Genomic DNA, 19,631 nt, shown 5'->3' on the forward strand with positions numbered 1-19,631 from the left:
CACGGGAAACAGGAGGGAGGCCTTCCCCTCCGCACCCCCTGGTGTGGTCTGGTCTGGTCTGGTCTGGTCTGGGGGTGGGGGCTGACCCGCTGCCACCGGGGCAGCCTTGCAAAACACTACCTGAAAGAAGTACGGAGTGAGGAGGTGGCTGGTTTCTTCTCCTAAGTCACAAGTGATGGGACAAGAGGTAATGGCCTCAAGCTGTGCCAGGGGAGGTTTAGATTGGATATTAGGAACAATTTCTTCACCAGACGGGTGGTCAGGCTTTGGAGCAGGCTGCCCGGGGAAGAGGTGGAATTACTGTCCCTGGGAGTGTTCAGAAACAGTGTAGATGAGAACCTAAATGACATAGTTTAATGGTGGACTTGGCAGTCCTGCGGTAATAGTTGGACTGATGATCTTCAAAGTCTCTTCCCGCCCAGCTGGTTCTATGATTCTATGGTACTTACTCTGGAGCATCAGCCTCAAAAGGGGCACCACACTACCTGCCTGGCAGTGTGGTGTCAGGAGGGAGACTCAGAGCCCAGTGCTGTGCTGGCTGCTGGCTGGCTTTTGTGTGGGGTATTAAGTGTGCAGAGGCTCGCCTTGTGAATTGTGCTGTGAGTGGTCATGTCAGAGACACACTGCTTGGAAAAGGTTAAATGGGGTTTTAAATAAGTTACTCAAAATGTGCTGTGAACGACAGAATCACAGAATGGTTAGGGCTGGAAGGGAGCTTTAGATCAGCCACCTTGAGACCAGAAAACCAAACCCACTAGGGATGGTGACTGAGGAGGCAGTGACAGCAATGTGGTGGGTAACATGGCTGCAAGAGTTACTACTACAGTGGGGAAGCTGGCATGGTGTGGAAATTATCCCCCATTTCAAACAGGGGGCAGGAGGGAAGGCTTGCACAAGGCAGCAGCCTCCTCAGAGGGAAGTGGAACAGATGCTAACCTATTACCTCTGCCTCATAAACTGCCGAGAAGAGCCAGATGTCCCAGAGCTTGTGTAATGGATTATTTCCAGGGTTTATCAAATTTTTACTGGTGTGTTTAATGTTCAAAAGAGAGACGTAGCATTTAATTTTTATGAAACAGCATTTAAGAAGAAAAGGACCTTTGAGAGTGGGAAGAGGCATAAAGGTGGGGAGAGTGAAAGAAAATAAAAAAATTGCACTCATTAAACAGACAGCTGTCTTATTTGTGTGAAGAAATTCTTCACTAGTTACATATGCTTTCCAAAAGTCAATCACACAAAGATACACAAAGGCCTACAACTGAAATAGTTTATTTTTCTTGCCCCATTCCCAGTCATCCAAAGCAGTAAGACAGCAGTGAAGATTGGCCTCTATGGCAGTTTAGCCTGGTTCCAGGCTGCTATAATCATGTCCTTTTCTCCTTTTCTCTCCATTACATATTCAGCTTTCCCCCTTTTCAGTAGCACTAGTCCTTCTGCAGCAGGGCAGTTTGCTGGCTAAAGGTGCTGATCTGGCTGAAAGCTAACATACTATTTTGATTGTTCTGTGTAGGTTTTGAGCTCTACCAGTTGCCTGACATACTTGGCCCACTGCATAGGTGCACAAACACCTACACCAGCTCAGGGAGGGGAAGAGGAAGGCATCACTGGTGCTGCAGGGGAGGAGTCCCAGGTAAGATCAGCTTTAGCTGCTGTGAAATTTCACCCGACCTGAGAAGCCAGAAGTTATAGCTAAAGTCAAACCAATCCTGCCCACCACCAAGCACAGCCTTGGCCCCCACTGCCCACTGCCCATCTGCCTGCACAAGATGTGATGGTGCTTGTGTAAAGCCACTCAACAAAATTCAGCTCACTAGTCCAACAGGAAAAAATGACCTGCTGAAAAAGAAGGAATAGTTTTCTTCTGGCTCAGCAGCTGTAGCAGCTTAGTGAAGAGATGAATCCTGGTACAGGGGCAGAGGAGGAAGAGGAGACAGGTAAAGAAGAAATGGACTGCATGTGTTGGCCTTTTAAGCGATAGCAGCTTAGCTTTTAAAGTTATCACAGCCTAGCCTAATAGCCATGTCTTCAGCTGATGGAGAGAGGATGACCTTCAGTCTTTATGCTGGAAAGAGTGTTGTGACATGAAACAGTAATCAATCTATCTTTCCTCAGAACCTAAGAAAGAAAAAATTAATGAAAAGGACTGAGTAACTGCTGTTACCTTGGCAGTTTTCCATTAGCATATAATGGATTACTGCCAGCTCTCCCACTTCTGTTTTAGCCTTCAGTGGTTTCCTTAATCTGGTTACCTGAGAATCCCTGTTGTCTGCTTATAAAACTCCAGACTGTAAAGACAAGCTTGATGACAGGAGCTCAGAGGCTCAAAAGAAGACAAAAGCAGTAGAGAAAATTAATACCGAGTCTATTATTGCTGTGATTGTTTCCTAAAATTTGCTGTTCTGCTGGCAGTACCCCCACCACTCACTCTAGCCAGAGCAGTGCAGATACATAAAATTTACTAGTAAATTCTCACTCTGCTTACCAAGTTCCATTAAAAATGTATTGACCCAGAAATTCACTGCAGACAGCAGTGCATGCAGGCATACTGTAGCTTCTGATCTTACTAGCTGTCCATGTTCCTGCAAGCAGAGCTTTATTCCTGAAATTATCTTTGTGTACTTTCAAGCATGTGAGTGACTCCACTGAAGACAATGTGACTGCTCACCTTGGTAACATTAAGAATGCATATAAAGATCTGCAGTGTCAGGGCCTGGCAATGTGGAAGCAGTTAGTTTCAGTTATCTGGTAAGGGCCAATTCAAAGCTGTTTACTGACAAAAGAATGGAGAAGTTGATACATGTTACATTCTTCATTCTGCATACTGCTTTGTATGCATAGGCCTTTTGTTTGCACAAAGCTCAGAGGCTTCAGAGCAGTTTCTTTGCATGTAGAGAAAAGTATGTGAACAGCTACCTCACAAGAAAGAAAGAAAATGAACCATCAAGTTAAAAAATTCTGGTTAGAAAAGAAATTCTACTTTCCTCTGTGGTACTAATACACAAATGCATCGACCTAACAATGAATCAGACTTGCAACACAGCAAGGATAGCATGGAAATGCAGAAATACTGAAATATACAATGTAAGTACAGATAATTTTTAAATAGTTATAACATAGTTTTCTGATTCCAATCCTGTGCATTCAGATTCCAATCCTCCAACTGGTTCCATTTCCTATAGATTTTCCTTAACTTTTATAATCTGGGGGACTTACTGTTTCTCAATGTTTCTCCCATGTTTAAAGCTGACTACATGCATAAGCTATGTGTCAGTCATTTTTGTATCCTGAGCTGTGTTTTGCAAATAGGCAGAAGTGTTTTATTCTGAGTATCATTTATAGGTAATAATTGAAATATTTACCACCCATGTTTAATGTTACCGGCATCTTGGCTAACAGGATACCATTAAAATATCCTGAAATGTAATCTCATAATCTTACCTTTTCCTTTTCCTCAGGAGAGGCTCAGCTCAATGACGTTGCATTGAGTCCCAGTCTACCACAGATTCATGCTGAAATTTCCAAGCTATGGATGATTTTCAGAGGCAGGATATCATACATAGGTGGTGAATACATAGGTCCTCCAGGATTCTTCCTTGCAGCTTGCCAGGTGTCAAATGTCACATCATTTCATGGTTCATCTGATCCACAGTCTTGCTTCATGTGGCCAGAATCAGCTTCTGCAGTACAGCCTGGCTGAGTGGCAGCTCGTTTCTACTGTTATTGTCTCAGTTCCCTTTACAATTCATATCTAATCTCTGTGTTTTCAATAAATAGGAACAAAAATGCTTTCAGAATCCAGAGCTGGTTTTATATTTGATTGTGGGAAATTCTTTCTCCAGGGAGGTTTGGACAGTTTATTTCCAGCTGTCTGTAAACTATGCTATAATAAAATAATTGGTTTCATGCTTTATGAGAATTTCATATGGCTGTTCCATGGATCTGCACTGTTCTTCAGAAAGCGCAGAGACACTGCTCACCGGGTGGTTCTCTCTTCTTTTCCTTTTTTTTTTTTTTGCTCGCTACACCTAAACTTTAGTCTTCTCAATCTTACACCCATTGCCATTATTTCTGAATGGTCCTTATTCTTTTTGCTGCTTGTTCAGTCTTTTGTCATTTCTCTTAAGTCTTTTGACTCCTTTTCCTCCCATTTCTGTTCTGCTTCTGCTCTTCCCTCTTTCTTTCTAGCACTTTTCACAAGCAAGCCCTTGAGTTTATCTCCTGATTTGTTATTATGAGTTATCCTGCTTCATAACAATGTAAAATAAGACTTTTGAGGAAAACAGTGCCTGATGGCCTTGTTTGGTAGACTTATGTTTAGGCTTCCCAATGCAGTTAGATAGTTAATGACATTTCCTAATCTAGCTGATATCGTTCAATGAAACTGTAAAAGAGTATCAGCTTTGTCTAAACACATTGACGTTATTTGAAATCTTTGTCTTGTTGGGAAAGCTCTTACAGGCTGTACTCAGTGTGTGTGCTGAAAAGGGCACTGCTTTGTACTGTGGCTAGGAAGATTAGAACATGGGTTTTCTAGTTTTCACAGCTTTTGACTGTGGTTGAGTCAGAACTTGGTATTTTATAATGATGAAGGACCTGATTCACCAGCTAGGGCCAAGGTTACTTGGTGAGCATACACCAAGTAGAACAAGAACTCAAAATACAAATCACCAGAGCAAACCAATGGTATTTTCACTGGTAGTCAATGAATTTTCACTAGCACAAGTTTTTTTTTATGTGGGAGGAATGTGATCTGACTTCTCTGCTAGTCTTGTTTCATTTGAAGGACCTACTAGAAATATACCACAAATGATTTAACCTCAAAGCACCTTACCAGAGTGAAAGATTCTTCAGTGTCTTAAACCTTGTTACCCAGTCCTGGGCTCTTTTATTTCAGTGTCAGTCTTCACACTTTAGTCTGTCCTCATAGGAGCTTTTGTCTCTGTGGTCTCTTGTTGACAGCCGTCTTTGAGCTAGCTGTCATCCTTTGGTTCTGTGTATTATGCCAATACTGGGATGGCATGCAACATGAACCTGCTCTTGCTGACCCCGCTGTGTTCCTAGAGAGCATTCTGTCAGACGAGCAGATGTAAGTATGATGGTAGCAAACGCAGCCCCCCCTTATAAGGCAGGCTTTGGAAATGAAAATATTTCCACATGTATTTGTTATCTCAGAATTATTTTCTGGCAGTTCCCTCTCTTCTCCTCCTGACTTATATTTGTCAGCAACCTCCCAGGCTGTTACCTGTTGATATTAACCATGTACTCCAACAATATCACCATCTCTTTCCAAATATGATAATCTGTCATGTTTTACTTTCCAGTAATTCCACTTTTCCAATCACTTTTTAACTTCTGGAGATGAAGTGTTTCTTTTTCCTGCATCCGGGACCTCATCTGTAACATGATTATCTAAATGTAAATTGTAGCTCAGCGCAGAAGAATGTGATAATGGAAAAAGATAGCCTCCTGCTCCCTCACCTGCAGTAGCTGAAAACAGTTGTGGTTCCTCTGCTGTGGGAAGTGCAAGCTAATACAAGATATGTAAAAACCACTTGCCATGGCAAAAACCTGCAGGTATCTCTTGTGGAGCTGAAGTGAATAAACCCAACTTCTTAAATCTGGAAGACTTACTGCTCTAACAAGTACAATTTTTATGCTGAGACAATAAGCAACTTTTTCTAATTCAACAGTTACTTTGACTAGTTCATTAGTTCTCTGTATGGCTATAAGTTGTCCTCTCTTCCATCTTGCTTGTCTCAAGGTAGCTGATAGATGCCTGTTCTGCTTCATTTTTCCTGGCTCTGTGTAGTGTGACTTCTTTCTCTTGTAACTGAAGAACACCAAAATGAAAATCCCTTCTTCAGCATCAGACTTGAAAATTAGCAAACTTCATACCGAATCAGTTTTGTTTAAAGCAGCAAGGCTCAACCTAAATTTTCTTTCTTCATGTTCCTGTCATGGGAAAGAAGCAATGCAAGACATTTCTTGCGTAATGTGCTATTTGTGGAGGACTAAAATGTGTGGTATACTTTATTCAGTTGATTCTTCTATCACCTTGTCTTGCTATAATATATTTATGTATTCTGTTCATGTATAGACATTTATTTTCGTAGCCACATTCATAAATATGTTTAGGCTGATATTAAAAATCTTCCAGATAAGCATTTTATTTCCATTACATTTGTCTGTAAAACATTTTAAGATATCTGAAGTAGAAGAATAAGAAATCAAGTTACTTACATAGAACATCATTTAGCAGAAAAGTAGCAATTTGGTTGTTTAATAATAGATACCACATGTCCCTGTACGGTTTATATTCACAAGTTGCTGAAGGAGATGGGGTAGAGAAAAATAAATATCCGTAGCAGTGTATATGCACATGAAGGCCCAGTTAAGCCATTACAAGATTAATGCCAAATAACAATATTGTATAAATGGTTCAGTTAAAGATTCACATTATATTATAGTAATAGATTGCACACGTAGATCATCAGACAAGAAAGAGATCTCCAAACTACATTGTTTTGAATCTGTAATACATGAACTTGAGTCAGTGGAAATAATTCCAGATTTTCCTTACCCTTTTTTTCAGTCAGAACCAGAGTTAAATGAATAGAACACAAGTAAATATGACAGTGAATGTGCTAAGGAATATGCATCAGATTGACATGAAATGACAACTGTCTTGAAGAGTTTTCTGGCAGTATCTTATTTACTGACATGAAATTTAAAGACAGAATAAGTGTTATCACAGGGAAGAAAAATCTTACAGTTCACCCTTACTGAAGTGAATAAAAACTGTGGTGGAAAATATATTAGTGGTTAATACTGATATTTTGAGATTGTCATTTCCTTCGCAGCTGAAGTAAAGTAATACTAGGAAATACCAGGTATATTCTCTCCCAAAATAGGATGGAAGGTTGATGCCACACAAGAGAGAAAATAGTTTTCTCTGTATGTTATTTGCCTTAACTTTCACCTTCAAAGTGTTCTAATGTGCACTTAAGCATCACAGCATGAGCTCTGAAACAGGTACTGTTGGAGCTGGTGCTTTCTGATGTGGTAGCACTAACTCATATTTTAAGCTTTTGGTAAAGCTACTTGGAGGAATTTTCTGCATCTTTTCTTCTTCCTGCTCCACACAAAGCACTAATGAGGAGACTAACACTGTGTTTGATGGTGGGCAGCAGTACTGAAAGCTTGTTCAATCCTCTTGGTGGTGTTTTGTTATCCTCGTGCTACATGAGGTGCACGATCTCATGAGCATGGCCAAGAGAAGACAGTAATGGCTGCAATGACTCTGAGTAGACAGCATAGGAGGCATGCAGCCTCTGCAGAGTTTGCAAATCTTATGCTAAGGATCAAGCTGGAGTGAAGTATGAGTGGAGTACACAGTAGAAAACTTGTCTTGGATTGAAAGATGAGAGATGCATGGCATATATTTCGCTGTGAGTGTCCAAGGGCTTAAAACAGTTGTGCTGAAGGCTTAAAGTCTTCTGCTATAGAGATTAAGCAAGGGAGAAACCACAGGATGGCATACGCAGTGGCTGTATGATGCTTTGGGAGAGAAAAGTTTCTCAACACTGAAGACAGCTAAGAAACAGGGGCCAGTATTGTGCTCAAAAAGATATAACAAATAAATGAACCAAAAGAGATCTGCTAATGTAGTTAGTGAGTAAAGCTATATTTACAGAGAAGCTCAGCTGTTTGTTGCTCTGACACTGGCCTGGCTGGCCCAGCCTGTCCCCTGGTGTCGTGGTCCCTTCCAGGCCAAGCCCAGGGGAAAAAAAAACCAAAATTAACCAAAACAAAAATTTCTATTTGCATATATTTATTTTCACCAAAATAATTACACATCCTTATATTATGCAATTGAGTATCTTCAGTGAGATTGGAGTGTGTGTTCATCTGAAAATCTTCATTTGCCATAAAGAGAACTTTTTTTCCTATAAATAATATAAAAAAGTTATATCTGAAACACATATGACACTCTTTTGAGTCAAAAAATAAATTCAGATAGACCAAAGACAACATAGAACATAAAGCACCTTCCTCCAATGCATTTAAGGTAACGTTTTTTTCTTCTGAGATAGAACAGTGACACCAGGGTGTTCACTCTATCTTCTGCACATAGCTGTTAAAAGTTTTACATCTGTATGTGGACTCTTTAGACATAAAAGTACTTTTATTATTCAAATTACTATTTGTTTGCTATAATATACAATTGTCAAGGCCCGTATTTGTCACAAATTTTTAATGGGATCAATAAATACTTAAAGTTACTCCTATTCCAGATACAGCAGCTATAAAGAAAAAGAGAAAAAACCCAAAAAAACCCCAAAATACCAAACCACAATCAGTTTCTTAGTGTCACTTCTTGCTTAGTAGTGCTACAATGATAGAATCTAAGTAAGAATCTAGTTCCCATTCCCTTGAGGACAATCCTTCAGAGTGACCATGAAATACTAACAAACTATAGAGGAAAGATAAGTAGAAGGTGTTAGTGGTGGAATAATTACGACAAATTAAAGAAAGTTTAGGATAAAAACTACCATAAAAAATGAACATGTTAGTCTAAATTTCAAACTATTGACTAAAATTCCAGTTGGAATAAGAAAAACTTATTTTCTGTATCACTGACTTCCAAGCAAAGGTGCTGAGGGAGGTCAGAGAGGCTGTGCAGGCAGAGGCCAGGGCAGTAATGCGAGGCAGGGGCTGCCCCATAGTAAAGTGACTGTCATGTCAGAGTGTGTGGCCAAGGTGACTATTTCAGGTAGTCAGTGACTCCCCACAGAGCAGCTGGCACAGGGGCTGGTGAGGAGAAAAAATATCCCCTGGCTTGACTAGGTAGCATATAGGACCTGGTTCAAAATGCCACTGTCAAAATACTGCTGAGCAGTAGCTGCTGTAATACATACAGATTTGGACAGGAGTAACAAATTTGAGGACAATTGCACATAATGTCTAGACAGTGAGGAGTTTGGGGGTTTTTTTAAAGAAAGAAGCTGAAGATAAAACAGCAATTAGGAGGTACAACAGAAATCTGTTAAATCACAGGTGGCACAGATAGGCTGGTCGGAGCAGACTGTTCATGTTGTGTTTTTTCCAATAAAGAATTAGGGACATTAAAAGATCTAGGAGTAGCAGCTCTAAAGAACTTAAAGGAGGATATTTTCAGGAAACATTTAATTAAGCTGTGAAGCACTGTTAAAGAACTGTTGTATGGCTTCCAGTGTAGGTCAGATGTATCTGTTGAAGAGAATCCACTGACAGTTACCAAATACTCTGTTGCTAGTACATTACCTTCAAGACAAGCTTTCCTGTCCTGCACCACTGCAAAGTACTTATTAACATCATCTGATCTGCACAGGGTTATTTCACTCTCTCCCACAGATGCAGACAACTTTTAAAAATGCAGGCTGCTGGAGAATCACATTGGTTTTGTGCAACGAATGAAGTATCACATTTTCCTGTGTTCCTTTTTTTTTTAATCATGGGATAATGTGCTTATCAGTTCCCCGTGTACTGCAGCTTGTCTGCACAGAGAAGAGTCATCAGGTACTGTTATAAAGAAGAAAGAACATCCCTAATATATTTTTATCTGTGGACTGGGAAACATTAATCATTTCTTTCAGCTGCTAGCTGTTCATTCTTATTCATCCTTCTGGATGTTCATCTCATGCTGAATGTTAATTTTGTCTGCTCTGTGAACTGATCTATGGACAGTTGTCCAAATTCTGAAACATTTCAGGGCATGGCCAGACACAGGGGAAAAGGGGTAAGAAGCTAAAAGTCCTAGAGCACCTATTCAGTTTGCATGCATCCAGATTGCCCTGCTGCATGTTACTGCCTCTTCAGATCTACTGCCCTGGCTGGATGCATAGTGATCCTTAACCCAAACGTGTCATAACAGTCTGGGTATGTTTAAGCACTATAAATAATATGCCTTGTCTCACCTGAATCACTTTGCAAGGATTGGGTTACACACATGGTTAGAGTGGAAGCATGTTTTGACCATGCTTCCTGAAACATTGTTCCTCTCTGGTTGTCCATGTGGTTATCGTAAAGTGTCTTGAGGTAAGGGTAAGGAATGGCTTTAGAGAAGAGTGGTTTTTTTCTCTGGGCTACATCTACCCTAAAAGTTTATGGCATGTATTACTGTTGACAAATTCCCTGACAGTCCCCCAGTCCCCAGCAGGTGCATGTACACAGATGCCACATGTATGTAGACATCACACACAATCACTCCGCCTGACGCTCCCAGGGTGTCCACAGACCTGCTTGCAGCATCCTGCCCTGGGAGCTGCTCTGCTGATTTGTAATTCAAATACAGCAGATCACTGTCCTAAGAGAGCAGCAGATTGCACTCATCTACCACCTGAATGAGTAGATGTGACTAGCCTGGGACTGGAGTTTCAAAGACAAAAACCGGGACAAGTAGAAGGGCTGTCACAGATAAAAGTTTCAATGGAGTGAGGGAATTAGGAAGACAGAAGGGTAACCTCTTCCTTTTCCCAAGTCTTTTCTGCAATTACACAGCAACATTTTGATGTAAAGAGAAAGAGGCACATGTGTACAAGGAATATTTATCCTTCTGAGATCTCTTCTCTATGTGAATTCCCATCCAGTCCTCAGTCTTAACCTACCTCTTCCTTATTGCAGGACTGGCAATCTTTCAACAAAGGAGGGGAAGGTTGTATTTTTCTTTCCCCAGTTAGCTATTAAGTGTGCCAATGGAAACTTGGCGGGAAGCTGAAGATGCTGCTTCTGCCTGTGGCAAGAGGTCTTAGTTCCTGCTGAATTTGGAGCTCCATGGGGGCCAGAAGCAAACGCATCTCCCAGACGTCTCAAAGTGCCACAGCTCTCTGACTGCCCAGACCTCCCATATTCTGTCTGTGTCATAAACCTGACCTAGCCCAATCCCTTCCTTGCTATTGTCTTCCTCTGTACTCTGCAGCTTGGCTATAGTTGGGCAAGTGGCCCTGGAAATTAAACTCCACAAAACACCTACGCCAGTACCTTAGCATACAGCTGAAGGAGGCAGTCAGCTGGATTCGTGTGGCTGGGGTGTAGCCCCAGTCCTGTCTTTTGTGAGGCACCTTTCTTTTTTAATGTTTATCCAAAACTGATTGTTACAAAACACAAAGACCACACAGGGAATATATATTCTCCAGAGAACAGCTAAATTCTAAGTGCGTGCCTGGGACAGCAAGTGTTGGGACTGACTTTCTCATAGACTCCTTGAATAACTAAACCGACAGGAACGCTGACATTTTGAGGATAAGCCAGCCCCACCCTTCCTAATTAAGGCAAAAGCCCTCTGTGAGTTGACAACATCCCTATGTTGCCAGCTAGTCCTGTGTGCAAGGTACCAAATTATCCAAGGACCCAGAGAAATGCTGATGTTGCTGGAGATTACGCAGCATAGCCTCTTAACCACAGAGGAACTTGATGATTTAATATATACTTAAAGGTCTTGATAGACCAAAGCTGCACCGTATGTTTTTGGGTATGTATGGAGACTTACTCCCATACGTGGATTTTTTCCTCTGTTTCCCCCAGGGAGCAGCTCTTTTGCGCACTTAAACAAACTGGAAACCATTAAAACTAAATCCCAGTATGTAACATGAATCCTGCGTTTAGTGGGTTTGACTTTCAAAAACGTGAATACACACGGGCCGTGATGACTTCAATAGCATTTATGGGTGCTCAGTGCTTGTATAAATGTCACACTATTTATAACATATTTCTGTGTCCTTTTTATATATTCTCTGTTGGCCTGTCTCTTTTCCACTGTGGTATCTTTGACTGACATAGTCACATCAGGATGTAGCATGTGTTTGAATAATTAAGAAAATACAAATAAAAGTTATCTTTATTCTAGCCCATATTTTTCCATTGCTCAGCCAGCAAAGATAGCAGTACTGTTTCACCACTGCATTTTACATTCTGTGGAAGAAAAGTACTTTTAGTTTTGCAGTGGTTTTTTAAACCTTCCACATCCAATTATTTGTCCCTAAAGTTTCCCCCCTAAGCTTTAGAAAATTGTTTCAGCTATATCCAAACTCATGCCAACTTCCTGGCTTCTCGGCCGCAACCCATCAGCAAGTGCTCTACTAAGAACCACTTTGAGGCTCTCCTTGAACCTCTTCTTCTTGCTGCTTCCTACGAAGAAGTAAACAAGGGGGTTGATGCTACTGTTAACAGTGGAGAGAACAATGGTGACGTGGTTCTGCTGGCTGAGCAAAGACGACCAGTGATGGTAATTCAGAAGATACAACAGCCTCATAGGCATGGCGAAGATGAGGAAGACAATGACTGTGGCCACAATGATGATGTAGAGCTTTGACGAATGAGGTCTCAGGGAGTTACGATGAATCCTGATAACTAAGATGAGGCTGGACAGAATCATTAGAGGAATGAAGATCATGAAAGTCAGGATCCATGTGAAGATGAGCAGTGCTTGGCAGTGGTTGCCATCGTCGAATTGTTCCTTTGTTGAATCATCTTTGCATGTTAGGTATTCAGCTACTGTCATCAGAAAAGAGAGAGTCCACAGAATTGCACACACAATTGCCGATTGGTGCTGTGACCGGTGGCATCGGTACCAGATGGGGTAAACAATAGACAGACACCTCTCAATACTGATGGCTGTCAGGAGATAGAGACCAGTATTGTATCCAAGAAGGAAGACAATAGATAGTGTGGTGGTTATGTAATAGTAAAAACCGTACGCAAATCCAAAACCAGCAATGTACTCAATTGACAGAACAAAGGTACAAAGCAGTAAGGAGATATCAGCAATGGACAGGTGTGTGATGTACGCAGTGAATGGGTTTCTTTTGATCTGGAAGCAGAGGCACCAGAGGACAATTCCATTTTCACAAAAACCCAGGAAGGAGATGATCATAATTACCCAAAGTGGGGTCAATATCTCCCAGACCCTTTCCTGTGTAGAAATGTTTCTGTGCATTGAGATGTTCTCTGTGCCTTCGCTGGGATGAAACGTTATGTTTGACTCATCCATGAGGAAAGGTCAAGTTTGGATAGCACAGATCTTCCTTCTGTAAATATGTATAAAAATATACTGTGAGCATTGTTGTGCTCCTCCCCTCCCCCTTTTCTTTCTATTTTGTGGACCCACAATTTCTGGTCATATCTGAAAGCCTTAGCAAAAGGAAAACCAGCTTTCATATACTGATGCTAGCTGAAACCCAGTTCAACTACTCTTGGCAATGTTAAAGAGTGCTAAGCCCATCATACTAGCAGAAATCCTGAGCTTTCTTCTCAATGGGGTTCAGCATATGAGTGCTAAACCACAGCTAAACAGATACTCTTAAAGAGCAATCAGACAAGCAATGTGTCCATCACATTGCAACCTTTCGTGATATAGTGGCCACAGATAGCATTGGTGGTTCTTCTTAGAGGCCTGGATTGCTGCGAAACAGGTCTATTCAGCTCCCGTTGAAGCTAATGATATAAATTTTAAGTTAAATGCATATTTCAAGTGAATTTGCCTCATAAGTTTTTTGGTTTAAAAAAAAAAAAAAAATTGATACCAACATGATTTTTCCAGGAAGGGTTTTAATTAAGTAAAAATAATACTCAGTTACTCAGAGTTGCATTCCCTCCTAGTACAGAGGTGGAGGGAATGCAGAATGCCACGTATATCACAGCATAACATAATTTAACCACGTTTACACACTCTGAATACTTATCACAACTTCAAATATCCTGCAAACATTATGAATCCAATCCATCACAAAGAGAAGTAGTTGCTCAGGTTCCCTTCCATTGTTGTAATGGTTTTAACTGTTGTTTTGCTGAGTTATGGAACAAGTTATCCTTTTGTATGTCTCCTTTTAATACATAACAGAGAACTAGCAGCAGTTGCTTCAGTTGTTTTTCATATGAATATTTCATGCTCCCTTCCCTGTTAAGTTCCTGGCTGCCCCTGTGGTGATAGAGTCACATTCAGGACCCTTGCTGATTTACTGATGTTAACAGGGACTAACCGTTGACAGTCATCAAGCTGACTTGGTTGATTCATCCATATAAGCAGCCTTGTTCATTAAACGCCATAATGAGAATTTGCCCACATCCTTGAGCAGTTAAGAACATCAAATGCAAGGTAAAGAAGTTTTACTGGGGCAACTTTTGCAATGATTATTTAAACAGAGCCATTCACCCCAGTCATAAATATTCTTTCATGAGGCCTGGGTTCAAAGCAGCTTCTTAAGACAAGATATCACAGTCTGAAAAACAGCATTCAGTAAACAGCCTATGAAGCCTCAGGGCTTGCTGGCATTTAAACCTGGAGTAAAATGTTACTGATTATCCCACGTGCATGTTGACCATGCCACTGTCTCAGACACAGTCAGAGGGAGCAAACAACGTATAGCTGGGAAATGTGGTAGAGCAGTGAGCATGAATGTAATAAGTAAATGCAGTGACCAGAATGAGTGGCAAGCCTCTCACAAGCGGTGTTCTGCAAAAACTGCAGAGAGAAGGTACTCAAACACTCTGCTGATGGAAGTGTAGTAAAGCTTCGAAAAGAGAAGGAGAGGAGAAGCTATCTACTTCGAGTTAAAATTAATTCAAAAGGAATAAAATGATTAGAAGACTCAAGTATGAAGGAAAGACTCAGTATGAAAAGACTCAAGAAAATTCTTGATTCATATCATTATATAAATAGAGCATTTCTCTCCGAAGAGCAAAACAAAGAAGAAGAAATTCTGGACTTACTAAGGTCATTCCCACATGAGAGCATTCAGAGATGAGAATGGAATGAATCCTCGCCTTCCAGGTTCATCCATGGTCTGTTCAGATTTCCCTGAAGTTGGTGAAGAACTTCCTTGAAGAAGCTGAAGTTTACCTTCTCCAACCATTTGCCTTTGGTAAGAGCAGGAGCAAATAGCGACTCTGACCATGACTCAAAAAGAAGTGTGCAGCTCTCCCATTGCTCCAAATGTCTGAGGCATGCCAAATAAAGGGCCCCAGGCTCATCATCTGAGGCTGTGCTTCAAATGGCATCACTCAGTAACTGGCAAATCATCTAGCTGAAAGCCTGGGAGTTAACTCTTGTGGGAACTGAATGGCAGTAAGTGGAAAGTTGTCTTGAGCTGCTACAATACCAAGAGACATAGTTTAAACAAACAAATGCAAAGTGAGTAGGAAATCTATTTGGGGATGATTCTGATGATAAGATCTGAAGGAAGAAAAATCTCAATTTAGAACTGTGCCACCACTTGGCATCTAAAATAGTACAAGTTGATGCATAAATTTATCTTACATTTTTTAATATGAGGAAACAAAGTGAGAAAGGGGGAGAGGGAGAATGAAAGAGAAGAAAGAAGAGAAAAATGATAAAAAGTGAGAAAAAAAGAATGAGGAAGGAAGGGAAGTAAGGAAAAATAATTCACAGAATGAAAAAAAGAGAGAAAGAAACCACAGAGCAAAGAGAACAGCCACATCATTTTGCTAGTTTTATATATCCATTTCTTTTGGTAAAAACTGTACCTTGAGATTGTTCTCCTAAAACAGAACAACCCAGCAATGTGAACCAAATATCTGTTTAAACAGTCTCCCCTGAAAAGTTCAAACAGGCCTAGGAGTAGATAAACTCTTGGAAAAGTCCCCTGAGGATGTCCCCTGCTTTTGCCCCAAGTATTAGGTTGTTTTTATATTCAGATACTAGCAGAACAAACATTCTTAGCCAAAAAAGGAGAGAGTTTTCTTGGTCTTCTCCTTTAGATGTTTCACTAAAACTACCAAATCCCCAAATGGGAAAAACTACTAACTAATGTGAGAAGTAAATGACCCCAAAGGGAAGGTCAGAATAAAGTTAGGAAAGAAACAAAGTCAAATAAAACTATTTCTAATTGCTTTTTGTTGGCTTAAGTTGTAACTTTACATTCAACGTGTACCTTACGTTCAAAAGCTATGGGACAAAAAATTTTAAGCTACCTCTGGAAGAGAAAAACCCTGCTCCTTTCCCATAAAATGAAATATGCATATGAATAATGAGAAGGGTCATTGTAGGAATACATTAACATTTCAAGACTGACCAGGTACCTGGGCTCGTAGCCCACTGTGCAAATGCAATCCGAAGCCAGGGATGCTTTGGCCTTTGTGTCTCCAGAGGGCTGGTGACTGGTGATACCTCTCTCACACGCACAGCACCTCCGTCATGACTGGTCCCTGGGGCACCATCAGTCATCATCTACATGGCCGTGGCAGCAGCGTGAAACTTGGTCTTGAGGGAATAGGTCACAAACACAGCTTATCCTTCAGGAGAGGAAGCTTGGATAGCACATGGTGACCCCATGCCTGCTGACCGTTGGAGTGTTTATATCAAATGCTGCCAGGAGATGGAGTGGCTATTTCTGAATCAGTGTAACTGTTCAGATATGGAACAAGGAGGCTACAGTAATAAAACATGGACCCCACAGTATATGGATACTCTGTTAAGTTCAATCTATACTGAATATACAGTAAGATGTGACATGAATGATAATTTATCCCAAAACTTTTCTCTCCGACACTAACCTGGTGGGACAGAGCAGCTTTGCAGTGCATGTAAATGGAATATAGTAACATTTTCAAATATCCTGTATGTACAAACCTAGCAGGGTTACCTTTTTGTCTTTTTTATTTTTAATTTTATGCTTTTCATATTTTATATCTCCAATTCCTGGAAGTGGAAGGCAGCCTGAAAAGAACATGCAATTCATTCGTTAAAAACAACCCAACAATTTAGGATTATATAAGCCATTTTAGAGGGATTGATACAGGAGCCAGTATATAAAAGAGCCTCTGAGTACCTGGGAGTCAGATCTCCTAATTATATACTTAACACAAGCCATAACAGAAACCCTTAAGGGATGAGCTTTGGCAGCACTTTCAGGCAGCGCAATTTTTCATGATGGTCATTCAGTCATTACCACTCTCTAGCTGAAATTCATTCCATAATTACTCAGCTCAAACAAAGGCTGGGAACTGAGCTGAGGTTTCAGAGGAGTGTGGGCTAAAGAGCTGGGCTCAAACAACTAACAGAGGGTTGAGGGGCACACTGGAAAATAGAGGGGTTGTAATGTGACCAGAGGGCTCTAGGGTACCATCGAGAGCAGAGAACTGTGGAGCACAGTGGCGACAAATGCATTGGTCATAAGTATCTTAAGATCCGGTAAGGTTCACAGATACTAGATGAGGCAGAATGACATACAGTTACATAAGTGAGATGGGAGTATCATTAAAGTAGGAGTTAGGCTTAGGGTAAACCTTAGGGTTAAAGTTATCCTAAGCCAAAACCCACCACAGAACTGGCTAGACATCTTTTATCCTGCTCGTGTCAGAATGATCCTAGCATATGCACAGTTCCCTAAAGGGTGGTAACTGATGGATTGTGTTTTATATGCAGCAGGTATGAGAGCTGGATTTATTGTTGGCTTCTGCAAAGCAAGGTTAAAGTATGCGTCACCAGCCAGCTTCGACGCCAGCAGGAATCATCTGCTCATAGTAAGAGTAAGGCTATGGTTGAAATTAAGATTTAAGAAAACAGAAGATAAAGACTAACAAGATTAAGTCCAGAATAAAGGTTAGGATGAAGACTCCTTAGTGGCTAATTAGTTGTTATAAAGCCAGTTGTAAAATCCTGTTAATTAAAATCACGGTGGTGTGTTTTTATGAGAACAGTAGGGAATAGCAGGCTTCAAAAGCAAGGATTACTGCCTAATCCCGAAATCCCACTGAGAGATTTTGACAACCAAAGTTGATAGACCTGAATTAATCATATTTTTTTCTGGGTGGTGAAGACCCAACGCATATTGTTTATGCAAGTGGATTTAGGGTGTGTGGCAGAGGGCCTGAAAACCAGAGAAAGCCTTATCTGAGGTAAGAATAAGGTGGCTAGTGAGAGATGGGCAATTTACTGTTAGCATACCCCTAAAAATAGTTTGGTAAGGCTATTTTCAGATATCTTTTCTGTTCTTAGACAGAGATATTTTTGGATGATTCATGCATTTTAGGTTCTGCTCTGAAATGCTTGATGAGAAAAGGGTTGATAATAGCAGATAGAAATCTAGGGGTAGATGAGCCCAAAACCACTGTGTTGGGCTCTGGAAATCCCTGGAAGCAGAGTGAGATGTCTGTCCCATTACCACGTCACCCAGGTTGGTGGCAGATTGGAAGAATTGTTTGCCTGTAGCTTCATGGACTGTCAGGTGAGCACGGGAGGATTTGGAGATGTTCTTGCTCTTCACTTGAGCCGCGCATTCATCTTTCCCATCTGCACAGCTCTGGTGGCATGCCAGGGATCAGCACTCAGGGGTGATGCCACATGTCAGGAGCTCTGCAGCACCAGAGTGAGGTGTGTCCTGCCCGGACACGTTTCTGCTGGCCAGGAGAACAGCTCCAGGCTGTCTTCAGTTGTGCAACCCCACAACCAGAGGGGAAATCAGACCATTTGGGTACAGAAGCTGCCAGATGCATTCATGGCCACGTTTAGCTGCCTCGGTGCAGTACGTATGGTGTTCTGCATCTGACTTGTACCCCTGTGTCCTGTCACAGTGCTGGGGAGGAAGCAACCAGAGGGCAATTACAGGGAGTTTCCCAAGTCAGAGAGGGGAGGGGAGAAGAGGGGGAGTGCTAGGAAGCAAGGAGATGTGAATGATGCTGTGAGCTTGGGAGAAACTGATATAAAATAACAAGGTTTTCTATTGCCCATCTTTCTGTGGGTTTGGGGGCAGAAGAAGGAAAAAATATATATAAAAAAATTAAATATAAGTTTTTAAAATGTATGAAAATGAGTGGAGAATTTATTGCTGGGCAAGGAGAAGAAGAAATGTTTCTATTAAAACCAGTACGTGTTCACCTCTCAAAGAATCTCCATAACATATTTCTGTATCTATTGGTTTAGAAGTGTCATGTGCAAGTGTTCCTCCTCTCTTCCTGCCTCCCACCAAGTCACAGAGAGGGGGAACCTGGGCCTTAATGAAGTACAGAGCAGCTGTCTTCTTTCTTCACAAACTGGCCTCACTTCTTTCTGTACTCCAACCCACTCTTGGTTATGCTTCTGCTGAATCTTTGGCCATTGGCATTCAGTTCCCTCCAAAACCTCAGCAGCATTTAGTTCTCTGTCTCCCTCTAAATGATAAATCAACATGAGTCCTTCACAAAACCTTGCTTATTCAGACAGCTTCTATCTTCAGCCATGCTGAAGGTGAGGTCTCCTCTATCCTTGGGTTTCAGAGGCTCTTTAGCTGTGTGTAGACCTACCCTTTAGCCCTAACATGTATTACAGGTGGCAGCTGTTACCTTGGGGACAGTGGGGTCTGTCCCCAGCAGAAATTTACCCTTGCTAAAATCATTTTGAGTCTTACTTCCCCCTTGGTCCAGTCACCAAGTGCACAAACGCTAGCACCAAACCCAGCATCATGACACATCACAAGAGAAAATACACTGCACCTGCCTGATGGCAGCCCCACCACCTACCAAGCATTAGGGCAACCACTGCCATGTAGTATAAGGCAATACAGGAAAGATTATTTCTATTCCACATTTTCATTTTATACATGTAAGACAATACAGGAAACGACTGGGAAGAGAATAAGATAAGAATGGAAGCAATAACT

General features: G+C 41.2%; 1 protein-coding gene and 1 long non-coding RNA gene across 2 annotated transcripts; one reads left to right on the forward strand and one right to left on the reverse strand.

Moving 5' to 3' along the window:
• Positions 1 to 54: 54 nt before the first annotated feature.
• Positions 55 to 3,835, forward strand: LOC136014295 (uncharacterized). Its single transcript, XR_010612614.1, has 3 exons — positions 55 to 187; positions 1,511 to 1,630; positions 3,456 to 3,835. It is a non-coding gene; the product is annotated as an uncharacterized LOC136014295 (long non-coding RNA).
• Positions 3,836 to 12,037: 8,202 nt separating this feature from the next.
• MAS1 (MAS1 proto-oncogene, G protein-coupled receptor) lies at positions 12,038 to 13,027 on the reverse strand. The gene has a single exon (XM_065679081.1). The coding sequence runs from the start codon at positions 13,025 to 13,027 to the stop codon at positions 12,038 to 12,040; it is 990 nt and encodes a 329-aa protein (XP_065535153.1).
• Positions 13,028 to 19,631: the final 6,604 nt, after the last annotated feature.

The sequence above is a fragment of the Lathamus discolor genome, chromosome 5 (assembly GCF_037157495.1).
Source record: "Lathamus discolor isolate bLatDis1 chromosome 5, bLatDis1.hap1, whole genome shotgun sequence".
Taxonomy (NCBI): domain Eukaryota; kingdom Metazoa; phylum Chordata; class Aves; order Psittaciformes; family Psittacidae; genus Lathamus; species Lathamus discolor.